General features: G+C 45.8%; 1 protein-coding gene across 8 annotated transcripts in view; it reads right to left on the bottom strand.

The window, feature by feature from the left end:
- Window positions 1–6,373: 6,373 nt before the first annotated feature.
- ZHX2 (zinc fingers and homeoboxes 2) overlaps window positions 6,374–19,426 on the bottom strand; it is a 74,600-nt gene continuing 61,547 nt past the window's right edge. For all 8 annotated transcript variants that reach the window (XM_066566008.1, XM_066566022.1, XM_066566030.1 and 5 more), the window contains 2 exons: window positions 12,755–15,448; window positions 6,374–7,643 (listed from right to left, as the gene is read on the bottom strand). In XM_066566008.1, coding sequence (XP_066422105.1) covers window positions 12,759–15,263 — 2,505 coding nt within the window. In that variant the 5' untranslated portion in view covers window positions 15,264–15,448 and the 3' untranslated portion in view covers window positions 6,374–7,643; window positions 12,755–12,758. The remainder of the gene's footprint in view (window positions 7,644–12,754; window positions 15,449–19,426) is intronic.

Genomic DNA, 19,426 nt, shown 5'->3' with positions numbered 1-19,426 from the left:
TTGCCAAAAAGCTGGGTTGAGGAGGAGCACTGGGAGTCATGACTCTGGCAAGCTGAAGTTGCAGGTGGCCACAAGCAGTGGCTTTGGGAGAGGTGGGAACTGCTCCTTTTCAGAAGGGGTGTCAACACTACAGTGAAAATTTGAACACTGTAATTTTGCCTGATGAAGGTCAGTGCAGCAGCATCTGCAGATGCCCTGAATTAATGGGTTGTGCTTTTACTGAGCAAAACCATTTCTCTCCTGCTAAGGGCCACCTGGAAGTTATTTGTAAGTAAAGCAGGAAATTTTCATCAACCTATATGACTTCTGTTCCCAAGTCACTTGTATAAAAAAAAAAAATCACCTTCTAAATGAATAAGTAGGAGTGGGAGGTATAAGAGACTCACCAAAATAGGCCAAAAGGCCACGCACATTATCAATAAGCCTATTCTGCTGCTGCCTAGTTGAGGTCAAAGTGCTGAAGACATTGTTCAGTGCCACCCTTGCTCCCTCAGAGAGAGGTGTATCTCACTTTTGTTTAGATGTTGAAATGCCCTTGAAACTCAGGCACAGGGTGTGATTCTTGGGTATCCCATGCAGGGCCAGGAATTGGACTCAATGATCCTGATGGGTCCCTTCCAGCTCAGCATGTGCTGTGATTCTACAAAAGCAGAATCCTCTGACAGGAGGCGATCTGGAGATAAGTTCATGTTTGGCAAAGCCTTGTCTGGGCCCTGGGGCTGTGCTGTGCCAGGGTGGCAGCAGCCCCACTCTGGGACAGGGCTGAGCACAGTGACACCAGGGCACTTTGTGGCCAGCCCAGTGCTCAGTCCAGTGTCCCTTCCTGGGATGGCACAAAACTGCTCAATGTGAGTCTGAAAAGAGAATGGTGATGTCCAGGTTCAAGTGCAGGCCAAGTATGAAGAAAACAAAACAAAGCCTCAGCAGCCTCCTGTGATTTAGATGGGCAAAACTCCCACGCTGGAGGACAAAACTGCACTCTTTGGATAAGTGCTTATCATTCTTGAAGCTGGCACAGCAGAGCAGAGCAGTCCATGCTTCAAAAAGCAAAGTAATTAATTCTCCTTGCTCTCAGCCTCAGCAGTCTCCGATGTGCAATGCTGCACTGCAACCAGGCATGGAGAAACTTTCTTCCCAATCAAAAGAAGTATTCATTTTTTTACTCTGATACAGCAGGGTTGGTCTTCCTTTCAATATTAATGGAGGCAATGTCTTCCTTGCCTTTCCATGACCTTCAGTTTTTGTGCTTTGTGTTAAAATTTCCATTCCCCCTCCCTATTCAAATGCTGGCATTAAAAAGAAAAAAAAAAAAGATTAAAATTCCTTTTGTTTAAATCCCTAATACGGGAGCCTTAGAGCATGCCAGCCATCAGATGCAGGGGTAGGTCTAGGCTTGCACTCCTGGCTCTGGGCTCTTCACCTGGGCCATGCTGGGTCAAACCTCTGGACCCTCACCCCAACCCAAGTGCTCTTTGCCGGCTGTTGGCTCAGTTGTGGTTAAAGTATGGTGATAGCTCAGTCTGGGCTGGAGGAGAGGTTTGGAGCTGTGCTTCTCAACCTGGGGTATTCCTACTCACCCTCTCTACAATGGGGCTGACAGTGCCAAAACCTCTGGCATCCTGTTTCTGTTGCAGATGCTCCAGTGGTGTCCCCTTGCTCTTAGCATGTGCAGTGGCTGTCTCCAAATGTGTCACAAACAATAATGAATAAATATACCAATCAATCAAAAATAGTGCTGATTTAAATTCCTGCCCTGGCACAGAGATGACCGGGACTGCTGGGGTTATGGGAGGACTTAAAAAGCAAAGTATGTCAAATTGGAACATACAGGTACACATACATGTTATGTGCCACTGTGTGGCAGAATGCCTTTTGGTATTAAGGATTTGGTGTGAGGGGTTCAGGGAGGCCAAAGAGGCTGAATGGTTCCAAGCTTCTTGGTCTGAGGAGATAACAACACTCCTTAAACCATGAGGGGTTCAATTGCAGGTGCTGATGTGTTTATAAAGTTGGCATGCTGTGACCTCCTGCTGTAATGGAAAGGGAAATTCCCTCTGTGTGGGAATAAAACAGCAGCTGCAGATGGCCAGAAATGTTACCTAGGCTGGGGGGAGCACCTGGCACCTCCCCCTGGGGTGCTGGTTTTGGTTGTGGTAGAGTTAATTTTCTTTACAGTAGCTGGTTTGGGGTAGTGTTTTGGATTTGTGCTTTATTCAGTTGAATATGGCAAGGTCCCTTCCAGCTCAAACTATTCTGTGATTCTGTAATATCCCAAACCACTGGTCATCCTCAGCAATAACAGCTGGGGAAGAAGGAAGGAGGAGTGGGATGGCCAGAGCAATGGTGTTTGTTTTCCCAAGTCACTGTTACACGTGGTGGGGCCCTGTTCTCCTGGAGAAGGCTGAACACCTGCCTGCCATGGGATGTTAATGAATTCCTTGTTTACAGTGCTTGTGTACATGGCTTTATCTTTACCTATTAAACTGGCTTTATCTCAACCCACGAGTTTTCCCACTTTTACCCTCCCAATTCTCCTCCCCATCCAGCTGAGGGGGAGTCAGTGAGCAGCTGTGTAGGGCAGAGGTGCCAGCTGGGGTTAAACCACAACACTGCCCAAAACGGGTCCCTGGGAAAGGAAGATGGATGGAGGACGTTCAGGAAGAGACTTAAAGGTGGAAGGAATTAAGGCAGGAAGGTGAAAGCTTTACCTGGAGGCCTGGGCAGGAGAAAACCCATGTCCTGGCAGGACTGTGTGGGATGAGGGTCTCTGAAACTCCCCAGTCCCAGGCTGCTCATTTCTGCCCTTGTGCCTTTGCCCCTTGTAGAGTGAAAGGCTCAGAAATGCCAATGAAAGAGCAATGACTTGATACCAATATAAAATGAAGCTTCCTTGTTGGGAAGCCAAGACTAGGCCAAGCTGAACTCAGCTCTTACCTTTAACACATTTATTCAGCAGTCTTATGAATACCTGCATACATATCAGTTTCTCTGTCCATAAACTTGGGTTAATGCTTTTATTCCTTTAGCTGTCTTATAGATGTTTGCAAAATTAATTATTTTTTAGAGTAAAATTGCTGCACACTAAATTTGACACAATATATTGCACTGGGATGATCCAGACTTTTAAAAAAGATTTTTTAAAAAGAGGAAGGTAAGGGTGAGTTTGTGTACTGAGGAAACTACAAAGATGTCCCATTTACTGTGCCTGAGCCAGCTTGCTGGATGTGTTAGGTACATGTAAATGATGAAAATTTTAATATAATTGTAACTACCATTTTGGTGCATCAGTTGGAGGGAAATAAGAAAACCAAAGACCCCTCTGCTTTTGCTTGCTGTGCTCAGGGCATGTTGTGTGATTTGCTCTGACATTTACCCGGTCACTCAGCTCTTACCTCTGTCCTAGCCAGAGCTTGCAATAATCTGATTGGGATAATTCAACTGCATAACACCCCAGAAACCCTGCCTGGTGCTTTTTATGCTGCTTTTCCATTCCTTCACTGTGTAGCTGACATTCTCTTGCTTTCACTGAATGCATTCACTTTTCCTGCTGTATTATGAATATTTTTGGAGTTAGGCCCCATTCATAGCTGCTTTCCATTAGTCTAGCAGAAGATTTCCTGCTCAGGTTTCTCTTTTTACCCAGCAGACAGTAAAAAAGTTCCTTTCCATTGTTGGTGTGCTCTCTCCTTGCTAACAAGATGTCAAATGAACTTCCTACAATGTTGTCTTGTGTGCTTCTGAAATTTATTCTTTTCCTCCTTCTGTAAACTGGTAAGATTTCAGGATGCATCTTTTTGCTGCCTAAGAATATCTGAGGGTTACAAGATGAAGAATGTTTAAGTGGTTAAATTTCTGCTGATGGCAAATATAATGCATAAATATTACTTATCTTGGTTGCCATTTTACCTGTGTATTTCTCTAGGTTATCATCACATAATTATCATTATGCTCATAATCACTCAGATTTCTTGTATAACCCAGCACTTTCCTTCCAGTTTTTACTAGTCCACATGGTGCTGGGACACTCCTTCTTCCTAGAATGATCCCTGCAACTGCTGAGTTTCACCCTGCAGGTGCAGGTTTCTTGCCCCAATCACTGGCTGAATTTCAGAGTGACACTTTAAATGAAATTCCCAAAGGTCAGAATTGGAGATTTGAGGTAAGAAATGATGCTACTGCACAATTGTGATTGAAAAGTGAAGAGCTTTTTTTATTTTTCTTCCTTAAAAAAATAGTATTTGAGAAAACTGAACTGAATAATTTGGACTGCAGGGAGTTTATGGTTGCTTAAGTTGCTGCCCCAGAAGTTCCCAAGGCTTGGTTAAATGGGGCTTTGAGCCACCTGATCTATTGAAAGATGTTCCTGCCCAGTGCAGTGGTGATGAATGAGATGATCTTTACATGTTCCTTGTGATCCAAACCATTCTGTGATGCCCTTCTGTGTTGTCTGAGTGCTCTCTCACTGTTCACATTTAATAAGGCTTTTGACATGTCTAAATTGGGTGTTATGATGTACTGGGAGCCCCCAGATCTCTAACACCAGTACAGAGCTTCCCAGCATCTTATGGACCAAGCAGAAGAATGAAAATCCTTGTCAGTAAAAATCAGACAAAATTTAAAAAGTAGAGGCCACCAAATTCAAGGCGTTACTGACTTCCTAGTGACAGATTTTTCTACAAGCCACATTTTAATCTTGTACAAGTTTAAAAATCTGATTTATTTTTATTTTGTGTTTAACTAGATTTCTTCTGATTAGAAACTTCAACACTTAGGTTACAATGCCTTGTGGGAGGCATCAATCAACACCTGAGCCCCAGGGACTGCTGCTGCTGGGGCAAAGGCTGGAAAGGCTGGAAAGGCTGGAAAGGCTGTCCTGAGCTGGCCCCTCGCTGCAGGGCTCTGCCAGGACAGGCCCTGCTGGCCGTGCTCCTGCAGCAGCTCTGGGGCTGCAGGGCTGTGGGAGGAAGGAATTAAGGTGGAAACTCGGTGTCAGCAGCGTTTTCATGGTGTGCAGTGAAACCCCAGGGCCCTGTCCCCAATGGCTGCCGTGCACAAACAATGTCCCCTTTGTCCCTTGCTCTGGCACTCTCCTAGAAACGCAGTCACTGTGCTGTGTTAATTAAACACAAAGCCTGCTGCCACTGCCCAGCTCTGCCAGCCACACTCAGGCAGCCTCTGGGGCACCTGGGCTGCTTCAAGCTCAGCCTAAAGGGGTCCCAGGCTTGGCTCTGTGGGCTCTGAAGGTTTGGTACCACACCATGACCTGCCTGCACAGAGCCCCTCAGTGCCACCAGGCTGCCACCCTGGCCAAGATGTGTCAGCCTGCTTGCTGGGGACAGCCTCAGATGTATTATCTGTGTGATGAGAGACTGCAGGGCCACTGCCATTGTTTCATTCGAATTGCAGAGATCTCCGAGAGCCCCAGTCCTGTGCCCTAATCCACTGTATCTGGGATGCACAAATACAGAAAAACCCAGGTGGGTCTTGTTCTTCCTAAGCTCCCCAGGAGCACTGCTAGTTAAGTAGGTCAGTGCTCCAAACACACAGATGTATAGCTCATGTCAGACAGGAGAGATGCAAACTGCAAGACTAAGCCATCAAGTGGCTGTTAAAAACTTCACAAGGGCAATTAAATTATTACCATCCTTTCATACAAGCAGTAGAAAGAGAAGTGGCAATTAGTTTCAGTTACAGCTTTGGAGTTCTGGACAAGCATCTCCAGATGCATTTTCTTTTTGGTCACCTGCTCTGTGCATCCATGACTGCACAGGCATCTGCCCCCACCCTGCAGATGAGCACCTGAGCTGTGTGTGATGGGACATGTGCATGCTCCCTGTCTGGCAGCCTCTGCCCAGGGAGCTGCTGCTGTCACTTCCCCACCTTTTGCACACAAATGCAGCAAACAAAGTGCTGCCCCATCCAGTCACTCCTCTTCAGCAAGGAACCAGACACCTTTACTGCAAGGGAATTCACTTGTTGCCACCCACTGCAAACCTCCCTCTACAGTTATATGTTGTGCTGATTAATAAAAATAACTCCATATGGGTGAATCACAGGGCTGGTTTCATTCATTCGTTCAGTTTGTGAATCCGCAATCAAAATAAAAGGTGTTCCCCAAAGGCTCGTTCCCAGGCACTGTCTGCATCCTTCCTGCAGGAAACAGCTCACTGACAGGGGGGAATCAACATTAGTATTCATGGAGTTCACTTTAATACAGTTAGTATTTGCCACATTCTGCAAAACCAGTAAAACCCTCATTGAAGCTCTAAAGACATCAAACTCCTGTGCACAAAGTTTGGGCTGAGGTCGGGTGGGGTTTGGTTTTCTTGGGTTTTATTTATTTTAGAGTAAAACAAAAGAGTTGAGAAAAAAGTTTCCAAAATTTTTAGCCTTTGTTTTATTGAGTTACAACAAATGAGCAACAAGTTAGAAAAGTTGGATTTATTCAAACTCCCTACATCCTGTTTGTGCAGCACACTGAAAGGTGGGCAAGTTCTCCAACCCCAGCTCCTCAGAGGAACTCACTGGGCAGCTCTTGCACCCAGGCTCCTGCTCCCCTCTGCTCCCTCCTCACACATGCACAGACAGACATCCCCACACAAATCCAAATTAGCAGTATTTGAAAAAAAGTGCACTCAGGAACCTAAGAGTGATCTAAAAATTTAGTGGCAAGGGTTAATAAGAAACTTCTGTTGTGCGCTACAACGTCTAAAGCTGGAGGGCAGCTGCTGGTTATGGTGTCCATCACTGTACCAGCCAAAGAAACACAAATAAATTTGGATTATGAAGCATCTTCATTTCCTCATTCCAACCCCTCTGGGAGTTGTAATGCATGTTTAAACAAAAAGTGCTAAAAAAACCCCAAAACCAAACCAACGACCAAAAAAAGGCATTCTAGCCAAATCTTCAGAGACCCACAGCTGGGGCTGGCTGGTGAAAAGTGAAGTACAGGAGATGGAGAAGACTTGCCTTGTAGGAGCATGGAAAAGCAGAGATTTAAATATTTCAATCAGTAGCAGGTGGCCATAGAACAAAACAAAAAAGTCAAAACAACAAGAGAAAAAAACAAAAAAACAAACCCCACTGCTCCAGAACATGTTTAACTGGTCTGAAATGTAAACTGGAGTGGGGATCTGGGCTCAGGTGTTGATCTGCACCAAGACAACTCCAAAAGATTGCAACTCTTTCTTAAAACACTTCAGGAAAAAAAAAATCTCCCTCCTCCACAAAAGACACTTCCCTCCCCCCAACCAACCCCCAAATTTCTCAATTGCATTATATGCAAGAATAACTTGCACCTATTAAAAAAATTAACAAAATTTTTATGTTGTACAAATCTGTTCCAGTAGAGGAAGAGGCAGGGCAGGAAAGTGGGTGGGAGAGAAACTAAGAGAAAACTATGTACAAGGACCCTTTCCTCTTTCTTTCTTCTCTTTTGTAATGCAGTAGTAGGACTTTGGCACTATCAACAATTCCATGGTGATGCTCCATGAGAATATTTCTTCCCACTGTGCCTCCACAAGCGCGGTTTGAGACTTGGAGTCACAGCACACTCTCTCACCCAGGCAGGAAAATAGAGTTGTCTTCTATTTTCAGAGAGCATTTCTCCTTCAACATCAGGACAGTGCAGCTGAGAAGTACCCCTGCAAAAATTACAACAGCAGCATATTATTTTTTAAGGCACTATGAACTGTTTGAGCTGTTAACTATGCTGAGACCTGGTTTACATCCCTGCACACGCGGTAACACTGTTTTGTGTTAACTGCACCCTGAGGCCTATCCTTATCACAGCCTCATCTGGTAGGGTGCTGCATTTTTGCTACATGTAACACCCAGCTAACAACCCCCTGTAGACTTCCAACAGGGATATATGGTCCAGCCTTGGCTCAGGCAGATTCTCACACTGACTCAAAATGATGCCTGCACGTGTTTGGGGCAGCCACTTTGCAACCACAGGACAGACAGTGCTAAAACCAAGAAGACTTCAGGTCTTTCTCCCCCAGTAAATCCCCTTGTAATACTTCCTATTTCACATGATTTTAGAAAATGATACAAACTAAAAGACAACGGAAAAAGTTGGATGTGCCTGTGCTCTGCAAAGCAGCTTCCTGGTTCTGCTGTCACTCCTGCACCATCATAAAGGCTGCACAATTGGACCAGGGATTAAGAAATGACCCCTCAAAACCCAGCCTTCAAACAGGCACCAATTCACACCTATCCCCAGCTCCCAGCAAAAAGCAAGGGCTCTATGACAGGGATTATGCTCAGTTTTTCCACACTGAGGTGTGAAAGTGCAAGAAGTGCAAACATCCTCTTCAGCCACCCTGCAGCAGTGTTCACTGAAACCTGAGCCGACCCCTTATTTCACACCTCTCAGGGATGTTGCTGCCTGCTCTGTTATTGCCCACAAAAGCAGTGGGCTCTCTCTATCTGGCATCTGCAATGCAGTCAAGCCCAGGGAAAGGCCACAGGCTTGCACCAACATCAAGGGGAAAAGTCCTCCCCCCACCCTTGAGACCTTCCCACACAGGCCCCTGTTCATCCTGACTCACTGGAGAATTTTAATTGCTGCACTGGGTTTTGCTTCTCCTTCTGAAATCCTTCATTGTATTAGAGCTTGAGTCTCTAATGCACCTCACTCATTTCAGGGGAAAAAGCGTGTCCTCCCTACTTCAGCCTCATTCCCTGAGAAGTTTTAGGGTGACCTGAATTCTGCAAAAACCTCAAAAGTTTCAGGATGACCTGAATACTGCACTAGTCAATCCCTTGCTGAGGTACTTCAGGATGCTGACTTGGAGCCCAGCACCAGTGGCAGACACTACTGAGAGCTTTCTAAATGAAACCCTAAGTCTCAAGAAAAGTGAGAACTTGGGCAGAAAGTGAGAAACCCAGTGATGTTCACTACTGGTGGTTTTGGACACTAAGGAATGCACTGGGTCCCTGGCAAGCAGGTCATGTGAGCTCCTGCAGCACTGCAGAGGGGGCTGGAGATGCCAGGAGGACCCAGACCAGCTCTGATGCTCACTCTCATGCATTCAGCACATGCAATGGATGATTGCCTTCAGGCTTTCTTTTTTTTTTTTTTCCTACAGTGCAACCTTCACACGTGGTTTGACTCTGGCAAATCTCCACAGAGCAGTGGTCACAGCCTGCAAGATCTGGGGTGTTCATGTTCCCACCATGAGCCACAGACTTTGGTGCCTACATCTTGCAGGGTTCATGCTTAAAAAAGGAGGTCATGAAATAACTCCAAAAAGAGACAGTTTACTGTGGAAAGGTGGTGATGGGGGAAAAAACCAGATCATTCTGAGAAAAAACAAAAGCTCTGGTCTTGGGAAAACCCCAGAGGGAGACAACACCAAAGAAAGCCAGCAGAACTGGCACCCTCTGGTCCTGCTCTCCTGTCTGAGCTGTAGTTTGCTGTGTTTAATTCAGAACCAGTTCCTGTTTGTCAGTTTGTGCACAGGAGGAGGACAAGGGACCCAGTTCTGACCTGTGCTGTGGGAAGGCAAGAACCTCTCTGCTGATGGAAAGGGAGCTACAGCTCTCTCTTGACAGAGCAGCTGGGCCTCACTACAGGAGGGACACAAAGCTTCATGACAGTCTCAGGACACTTCCAGAGAGGGCTTTAGTGCACCCTACAGCAGCCACTCAGCATCTGGAAGGCCTGGTACCCTATGGGGACAGGTCTCCCAGCCTCACTGTTCAAGAAAACTGACCTGCTCCATGGAATAAATCCAATTTTGCCAACAGCTTCAGATACAGACTTAGTAACAGAGCCTCTCCTTAGTCCTGGGATGGCATTGCAGAGCCTGGCATGAATCCTGCTCTCACAGAGGCCCAGTCCTTTGTGAAATTCCCTCTAGCTGCAGCAGCAGAAGAATCTACCAAACATGGATCAGTTTGGGAAAAACTCGTTTTTTTTAAGGCACAAGGTCTGTGGAGGCTATGACACAAATGCTCTCTCATAGTTCCAAAATCTCCTAAAGCTACACACTGGAGAAGAGTGACTGAGATGGTCTGGAAGAACTGAGGTTTTACAAAAGCCACACACAAATTCAGTCGAGCAGGGTATGGAGGTCAATCATCAAAAACCATTCATTTTAGACTATGTAGATCAAGCTGGCAAAACAGCAACACCAGGAATATGCAAGGAGCAGCTCCTGCCTGGTGTGTGGCTCAGCAGTGAGAGACTCACCCAGCAAGTGTGGCTGTGTGAGAGACAAGAGGAATCCCTTGTCAGCTCTCCAGTCCACCTCTTACATGTGGTACCTGAGGAGCATGTTAGGAAAAATCCAGCTTTTATGACAACTGACAGAAACAAGTTCCTTGTCAGGTCATACAAAAGTCTCTGCTTTTGAGTCATACCCTGGATGTCACTTGGGATAACACCTTGTTAATTTAACAACAAAGTTTTAGCTGAAAATTTCTAAGATTGGCTGTCCAATGAAAACTTAGAAAAAGTAGTTGAGATTATTCCCTGAGTCCCATCAGATTGGGATATCAAGATTCCAAATTTTGTGTCACAATGACTGTGGCAATGCCTCCATGTGTGCACCACAGAGCAGCACTTGCATTCCTCAGCTGAGACTTACAGGCAGAATATAGGAAAATTAAGAAGACTTTTTTAGGTCCCCAGACCAGCACACTGAGAAACTGGCAAGGAGCAGAGGACAAAAAGGCCCTCTGACCATTACTGCACACTCCTTGCAGCAGAAGTCCTGCTCCAGTGCACCTTTTCTCAGCAGGTATTTTACACAGAACCACCTGAAAGCTCCTCATGAAAATGATCACTCAGCAACCGCTGAACTGAGATCAAAGTTCTTATAAAAATTCCTCTCTGGTAACAGTTGAGCATCTCCAGAGCCCTGAAGCTTTATGGCCAACACCTGCACAGAGGCAGGAGGGTCACTCCACACCTGACACTGCTCACAAGCACAAAAACCCAGGCACCAAACCCAGGCTGCTGCAAGGAGCTGGTGCCGATCTTGGTTTCCTAATACAAGAGGTTTGTAAGGAACAGGGGTTTCAGGCAGCTCCCCCTGCTCCTGCCTTCTTCTCCACTGCCCCTCTGAGCCCCTGATCTGCTCCCTCTCCTTGGAATCAATATGTGTAGCTGGAAGGGGGAAATGTTCTGGAATAACAACCCAGCGAAAAAGAATCCCACAATGCATTTATTCCTCACACATTTGACTTTAAAAGGCAGATCAGATCCTGGCTCTCCCTTCTTATGTGGCTGCACAACAGTGGCACCCCAGTGTGCCTCTGGCTGATGTTCCCACATCCTTCTTCCTTTAATCCCTGCCTTTGACACACAGGTAACACCTGCTCCTCACATCCCTAATTACCAACTTTTCCAAGAGTAATGGAAGACAGTGCCTTGCAATGCAGTCTGAGTCTGTAAGATTTTGTTATAAAGGTGCTGTCATAACATTTCTCAAGATTAGCTAAAAGAATTCAAAAATAATACCACTTCAGGGTTGGTTTTTTTCTCAACTCAGAGAATGTCCAGGAGGCTTTGGGACAAGTACTGCACATGGAGAAAGTGGAGTGCTAGCCAGCAGGGCTCACTGCCAAAAACTGCACCTCTGCAACAGGTGGTTCAATCCAAGTACTGGTATGTATAATAGAAGAAGTCTTAAATACAAGTGTGGAGGCACTTCTATCAGTCCTGGCTATTTTTTTTTTAATTTTTAAAGAAATGCTAAAGTATATTTTACTTATTAGATGCCAGAAAATCACCAATTTTCTCAAACAGGTGTTCTCTCACTACGGTTTTTAATGCAGGATGCTGAGTTTTCTGTAGGATAAGCTCTAAAGTTGTGGTTTAAGGAAACTCCAGATTCAGGAATACTGAGCACAAAATGTTACAGGTTCCAGTGAACTCGATTCAACATGCAAGAATTACTGACAGTGCTTGTTCCAGATTTACACCTGTGCAGTTGTGATCAGAAACAGGTTTCAGCTCTCCAAATATCAAGTCCTTTTGCACTGAGAAAGATCATATAACCCCCCACCCCCCTTAAAGCCAGGCCCTGCAGCTTGCTTTTAAATTCAAGATCCTGTGAAGAAGAGCTGCTAAACACCCACACAGCTTAGTCTGGGGCATTTCCTAAGCCTCAAGTGAGAGCAAGCAGAACAAAGCTAGACTGAAAAGAATTCTCACTTGCAAGAGGAAGAAAACACATTTGCATGAGCCACTTCAGTCCCACTTTTTTTTTTTTTTTTGCTCGCTTTTGCATAAAGAGGCATCTGTGTCCTAGGCCCTTCCCCCAGTGACCTTTTGTTTTCAACATGGCAGGATGCTGCAAAGGAAGGACCTGAGATGCAAAAACAGGCACAGCCTCTAGTCAGTGATCTCTCAGCAAAGGGGATATTATCAGCTAGTATTACTTACTATTTCTTCGTGTGGTTCACCCAGCATGTTTTATGTAAAGTACATATAGGTTGTTTAAAGACAGAAAGTTTTAAGGTTTAATCACTTATTGCAAAAAAAAAAATTATGAAAACCTCCCTTACCCAGGACTTGATCCACAAGGAGACAAAAACCAAGGCAAATGGCACTAACCCCTCCTCTATCATGCAGTTGGCTTTAATTTACAAACAGAATGGGTTCCCTTTTGTTCAGGCATCCAGCAGGCACAAAGCATCCAGCAGGGATGGGCTCCAGGGATTTACACTGAAGGGCTACAGAATGCTGGAAGCACACCCTGCCAAAGGCAGGCTCAGAGAACCAGGGCACCCTCAGCATTACCTGTCTATACGTGGGAATTGCCTCCAGATATACTTTCAGAGTCCAAGTCTGGCAGCTCTGTGTGGCCCTCTGTGGGGGCTGTTTGGCTCCAGCTGTCCGTACAGTCCGAGGCAGCGTCGTCCTCGCCCACTGTCACCTCCACCCAGTTCACCTCTGCTGGCTCCTGGTTCTCCTCACTGCCGTGACCATCGTGGCTGTTGCTGCACTCCAGCCTGTCCACCCCCTCTGCCTGATTCCCCAACAAAGAGTCCTTCAGTGGCTCACAGTCTCTTTTTGCTCTCACCACTGGTTTCCCCCCATTCTCTTCATTCAGTTTTTTATGCTCCTGGTAATGCTGCCGAGACACCTCATTACCATTCTTTGGACTCTCAATGTGTTTTGAGGTCTTTTTCTGGCTTTGCTTGTTATGACCATCACCAGCACACTGCTGCTGGTACTGGTCAATCCATTTAAGTGACCCAGTTCTCAGTGAAGATCGGTTTTCCTTGAACCAGCGAACTATTTCAGTTCTTGTGAGCCCAGTCTGAGATGCCAGCTGGTCATACTCCTGGGGTGACGGCCACTGGGTCCTTGCAAATGTGCTTTTCAACAGATGAATTTGCTCTTGTGTTTTCTTCAGTGTGGTGGAGGACCCAGATAAAGCACCAGGGAGCTGAGAGCCTGTCAGAAGTTCTGCCTGGCTTATTGCACCATTGGGAGTTCCTTGATCCTTAATTTTTCTGTATGATCCCATCGAGTCCAGGACAGCTTGCTCCATGCTGTCCCTTATCTTTCTCCGTTCAGAGAACCATGAATCTATCTCCCTCCTACTCAGCTTAGTCTCCACTCGAAGCCTGTCCAATTCTCCCTGGGTAGGAAAGGAGCATTTTAGGAAACTCTCCTCAAGGGCCCTAAGCTGCTCTTGAGTTTTCTCTTTGAATCTCTGGGGAGTAAGATCTGTGTATGGGTGAAATGACCGGCCATGTCGACCAGCTGAAGGTGCTATTTGATCTTTCCCTAAAGCATCACCAGGAATTTGCACAATGCCCCTCTGACTTCTGTACCTGTGGTCGCTGAACCACTTTTTGATCTCGCTCCTGGAAAGACCAGTTGCCTCTATAAGCCGGTAGACTTCTGCATCATCAGGAAACTGGCTTGCCATGAAACTGGCCTTCAGCTCTGCTATCTGCTCCTTGGTCTTTTTCCTCTCACTGGCTGGGGTCACAGGAACAGCAGTCACCTTGGCAGGAATCTCAGGCACCTGGACTACGTGAGGACGCTTGGCCTCTGGGGCACTTGATAAGGTCTGTATTGTCCTCTTTTGGCCCTGGTTTGGGGCAACAGCAAGGGTAATTGGTGAACAGGAAACAGTTGAACCATTTGACACAGGAGTCAAAACCAGGCCAGTCTGGCCCAGGATCTGACAAGGCAAAGCTGTCTGGATGATGGGCTGTGGCATTTTTGCAGTTGCCAAAGGAGCTGGCAGGACGGTGATGGTCTGGGGAACTGCCTGGATAGTACCATTGAACATCTTCTTCCTTGCTTCCTCCACTTCTTCAGGAGACCAACTTATACCATGCTTCAAGCGCTGCGTAGCAAACCAGATTCGGATTTGTTCTTCGGGATGTTTCGATGCTGCTGTCAACCACGACAGCTCTGCTTGCGTTGGGTAAGGAAACTTATTAAAGGAGTTGATCATGGTTGCGTTAGTGTCCAGTGCAGAGTTGTATTTGGTACTGTTCAGAGGGACCGGGACCTTGGGGACAAGGTTGATATTTGGTGGCAGCTGTACAGAGGGCATTACATGGGCTAACACATCATGGAGGAGGTCTCCATTTATACAGGCAATCGCTTCAGTGGCTTCAGTGATGATGCGGGGCAGAGCACCATCCACGTGGTTTTCTGTAACTCCCTCCTCTGGCTTTTTAGATCCCTTCTTGGCTTCCCCTTTAGGCTTTCCCAGCTTCATCACTGGTGCTTTATTTGCACTGATTGCCCCATGAAGTGAATCGTCACACTCTGGGTTCTCCAGCCCACTGCTTGTGACAGTGACATCGTTAGTGGCAGCCTCGATAGACTGCTCTAGGACAGTCTGATTATTGCGTTTAATTAACTTCAGTTTAAAGTTAGTCTCTCCCGGGTGGTATTTTGTGTTGTGGTCAGATAAAGAATCGTATTTTTTGGTTGTGAAGTTGCATTCAGCACAGACATACAGGGGGTTGAGAATGACATTTGGATGCTGAGTGTCAACGTGCTCTGTAAATTCATTTAGGTTTTGTGTCGAGTAAGGGCAGTACTTACACTCATAACCACCCTGGGGTTTCTTAGACTGATTTTCACCCGCGGGCTTCGCCTCCACCACCTCGCAGTCTTTGACTGAGTTTTCTGAAGGCCAGGTGTTTTTGGAGTCCTGCTGTGTTCCCCCACTCCCCTTGTCTTTAGGAGTCTCTGCGCCCTCGGCACCCTCCTGCTCCACGACTTCAGAGGTTCGCACCATACAGGGAGTTGTGGACTTTCTCTTGCTGGCCATGGCAGCTGCTGGCAGTATGCTGCTGTCCCAGATGGTGGCTTCTTTTGACAGGGTGAGCAACCAGCTCAGTAGATCTTGCAAACAGCTCCAAACTTCCCTGATTATTTGACTCTGTTTCGTTTAAAGACTTTCTGCCCTGGCTGTGACCCTCAGCTTCGCCAGCAGACCCATCAGCTGCATGACACCTGTGAAACAAAGCACACGTTGTTAGCCACTGATCAATAAAACACAGATTTAGCAGAAAGCCACAGCTCAAGGTGTGTGCATTTGCAAGGCATGTGCATATTTTGGATATTGCCAAACTCTTCTTCCTCCACGTCATCACTTTAAGAGTCAACAATCTCCCCAAAAAGAAAAATGTCATGGGTAATTTGCAATGAAGTGCACCACAAGAAGAAAATTACTGGAATAAATAAGATGAACAGACAGAGAATTTTAATTTCCACTAGACTCAATGTGTTTAATTAGGAAAAGAAGAAGATAGTGCTATAAATACTGCAACTTTTTATAGAAGCTGCAATTCTATTAATTACTATTTTGAAGTCTGCAGATTTGAAATTGAGTGTGATTTATATTAAACTTAATTACTTCCCACTGTCACTTACCTTGTAAATATGACTACTAAATGATTATGGTTACTAATGATGGGTGATTTCTAAATAAAGCTATAGGATCTGCCTTGGTTGTAAAAGTAATGGTAGAAAGAAGAGTTAATGTAAACCAACACTTCCAAAGGTCTGTGTTTTGAGAAAAGGTGGGCTCAAAGAAACTGCAGCAGGAAACTCCAGCAGATTTGTGGAGGCCTATCAAGTCTTTTCCAGATGAGAAGTTTCCTTAAAACACTACTTTCTCACTCAGTATTGACAGAAACAGCTACCAAAGGCCACAAGATTCCTTTTAAACAGGGACCCTTTCTGTGACCCCACTGATAATGTCCCAACTTGTGCATGTCACCCCCTGAGGATTAAAAAAAGCCAAACCAAAACATTTCAAAGCTTTATTTTTAATGCTCAAGCACCTTTGAAAGTTCCCAAATGCAGAATTCTGTAACATGTATTTTCTGAAGGATAGGAGGCAAACATCAGTCAGAACAAGCATAAAGAAAAATTACATTCGCTTTTTTAGGATCTACAAACACTCATCGGGACTGGATGGAGGGAAAAAGAGCAATTTAGTTGTCAGAAGAACTTAATTAATAAAAAAACAAAGATAAAAAAGGTCATTTCCCTATTTGACAAGATGCTTTTTAAAATTTATCACTGATTCAAATTTGTTGTTCTTCCTGGTCAGATGATCTCTGGTTTCATAATACTTCTACAGTCTTGATGGAAAACTCAGATTTAACAATCAAGAAGTTCTTGGTATTGAGTGGGAGGTACACTGGTGTTCACAAACTGGAGGAGGATGGAAAGGGGAGATTTGCAGAGTGGGTCAGGCCTGCACTGAGTTCTGCAGAAGTGTTCTAAATGGAGAATTTGAACTAGAGATCCAATGGAAGATACCCTTACCCCTCGCAGGGGGGACAGACTGGATGATCTTTAAAGATAATTTCCAAGCCAAACCACGACCTCATGTCTAACCAAATGCACATTTGCTTATTGTGAGTATAGTAAATGAAAAATGATCCAGAACTGGAGACATGAAAATTTAACAAAATAAAATATCACTGCAGTCACGTCTGGACACATCCAACATCAGCAGAGACTTTATAGCCACCTGAGTGCTGTCCCTGTATCTGCTCCTCTCTCTGGAGCCTTGGCTCCATGAGAGAACCTGTGAAAGCAGCTGCAGCTCCTCGCTTGTGTTTGCAGCTCAGGAACACTCTGCAGGTCTCCAGTGCTGCTGCTCTGCCTGTCACAGAGCATCCCATTCCTGTACACATGGAAACTCAAACCATACACTCCAGCTGGGGATAAGAGCAGGGATGGCAGCTCCCAGCTCTCACACAAAACCCAGCAGGAAGCAATTCCCCATCCATGGAACTCACCACGCAGCGCCTTTGGGTAAGGCTCTGGTGACACTCAGGCTGTGAAACACCAAACACACCCTGGAGAAGATCCCATGCATATTTACTATGGTGCAGGTGCCTCTGCATACCTGCCCAGTGCTTTGTGTACAGCCACTGCCACCCCCGCACCTCCTGGCCCTGCCACAGCCCAGGCACGCTCCTGCACCCTTGGTGAAGCACCAGAGCAGCTGGCTGACCTTCAAGGGTGCATTTGAGCTCCAGGTGCTTCCCTGGGAAACAGAGCACATCAGCTGAACTCTGTGAAACAGGCATGGCTCTGCCTTGGTCAGGGTGACCCAGTGCTATTCCCTCTAACCTAGGACCACCAACATTGTCACCACCATTCCTCAAATCATTCGCCTCTGAGCCAACATTTCCTTTTCTGTTTCCTTTTTTTTTCCTTCTGCCTTTTAATGATAAACAAACAACAACAGTGAAAGCAATGATGCCTGGTTTTCTGTACATTTGTGCAGATTTACCATTGAAGTGGATCACAGTGAACATTCTCTATCATTTCCACATATTCCTTCAAAATTCCCCTCCTACTTCACCTCACAATTGTCCTTCCACAGATATTTTGGCTGTGATCTGTGACTTGCTGTGTCCCACTGCAGGTGGGATCCCAAGCTAGAGACAAACACACAACTGTCCCAGTGCCCATCTTCCTGATCACCCATTTTCAACTGTGCTTACAGAAAATTAATTTGCTTTGAGGCTTCTTCCCTTATACCAAATTTGGTTTAAACAGGGCAAAAGATAGGGGCAGAATGGGCTCTGTAAGCCCAGCTGGTGCTGTGAACAGGGTCAAAGTGATCAGGTCATCTCACTCTCCCCTGTAGATCCCACAACATTTGTGATACTGACTTTCTTAGATGAGGGAAGGGAGGTGCAAGGCAGTGTCCTGGCCAGAGTAATGAAGATGGAGCCATGGCTCCTGAGATGCTCCTCTGAGTCTTGCTCTCCCTCCCAGGCCACAGCTGCACCTAATGGTCTGCTCCTGTTTTTATGTATGACCTTGTGCAAAATTCATGTGGCAACATCAGCAAAAGGAAGAAAATTCAAAGGACATCAAAGACAGAGCAAGGCTTATTTATATTTCACTGAACTTCCCCCCATCTCCACAGGAAGAAAAAGCTAGGAACATAAAGGAATGTGATGGAAGAGAAAGAGTGGAGAAGGAGAAACATCTAGGTTACAGCTTTGAATCAATCAAAGGTTTCTTAAAAGTCAGACTAAATGTTTTGAATTCCCCAGTCTCTGGGAGCTCAGCAAGCTCTCTGCTGCACCAAGCTCCCAACTCTCATGAGGACCAGCCTCAAACAAGGATGCTCTGATACAGAGGAAGGACCAAGGTCCCTTCAAAACATATCTAAGTGTGTGGAAAGATGAAAAAATCTGTCTGCTACTGTTTTCCCAGAAAATTGTACAGACTGTTTCTTCTCTTCCTTCTTCCTCTCCACAGAGTGGTTTGCTGCATGTCTAATTGCTGGCTTTCTAACCCTACACTTTGAGTAGTTTTTTCTGCCACATGAGAATCATGCTGCACCACAGAAATCAAGCACAAGTCAAAGGCTTCTTTTTAGAGGTCAATAAAAGAAACAAATTACTTTTAGTCTATGATGTGTAGTGTTGGGCACTCATAACTAACTACAGACTGTCTTTGTCCCTTTGACCCACACCCTGAATGATGGGGAGGAGGAGAAGCTCAACACTTTCATGAGCAAGGAGAGTTCATTGGGATCTCCAAGCAGTAGCCCCTGCAGGACCTCAGTCAGGATGTCATTTGGGATAAAGCAAGAGAAAGCTCCAAAAGAGGATTGGACCCCCACACCCCAAAACACATCCAGCTTTTGGGAGGTGCATCATGTACATTTGCAGGGACTGCCACAGCTCATCCCAGAACATTAGAGAAAGCATCAAGAGCATCTCAGAGCTTCCAAACATGAGCCACTTGCCAGAAAAGCAAAGGCCCAGCAGACAGCTTTAAATATGCAGTGTTGCTCCTGACAAAACTGATAAAGGGTGCCACCTCAGCTCCTCCAGTGCAAGGCTTAGCCACTGGCCCATCCTGATGGCAACCTGAGCTGCACCTCCCCACCTGAGCCCTGTCCACACAAATGCATTCCTTCCAGGGCCAAACCCACATCTGATATTC

This window comes from Molothrus aeneus, chromosome 1 (assembly GCF_037042795.1).
Source record: "Molothrus aeneus isolate 106 chromosome 1, BPBGC_Maene_1.0, whole genome shotgun sequence".
Classification (NCBI taxonomy): domain Eukaryota; kingdom Metazoa; phylum Chordata; class Aves; order Passeriformes; family Icteridae; genus Molothrus; species Molothrus aeneus.
Note: the sequence above shows the minus strand (reverse complement) of the source record. Positions and strands in the feature narration are given on the sequence as shown.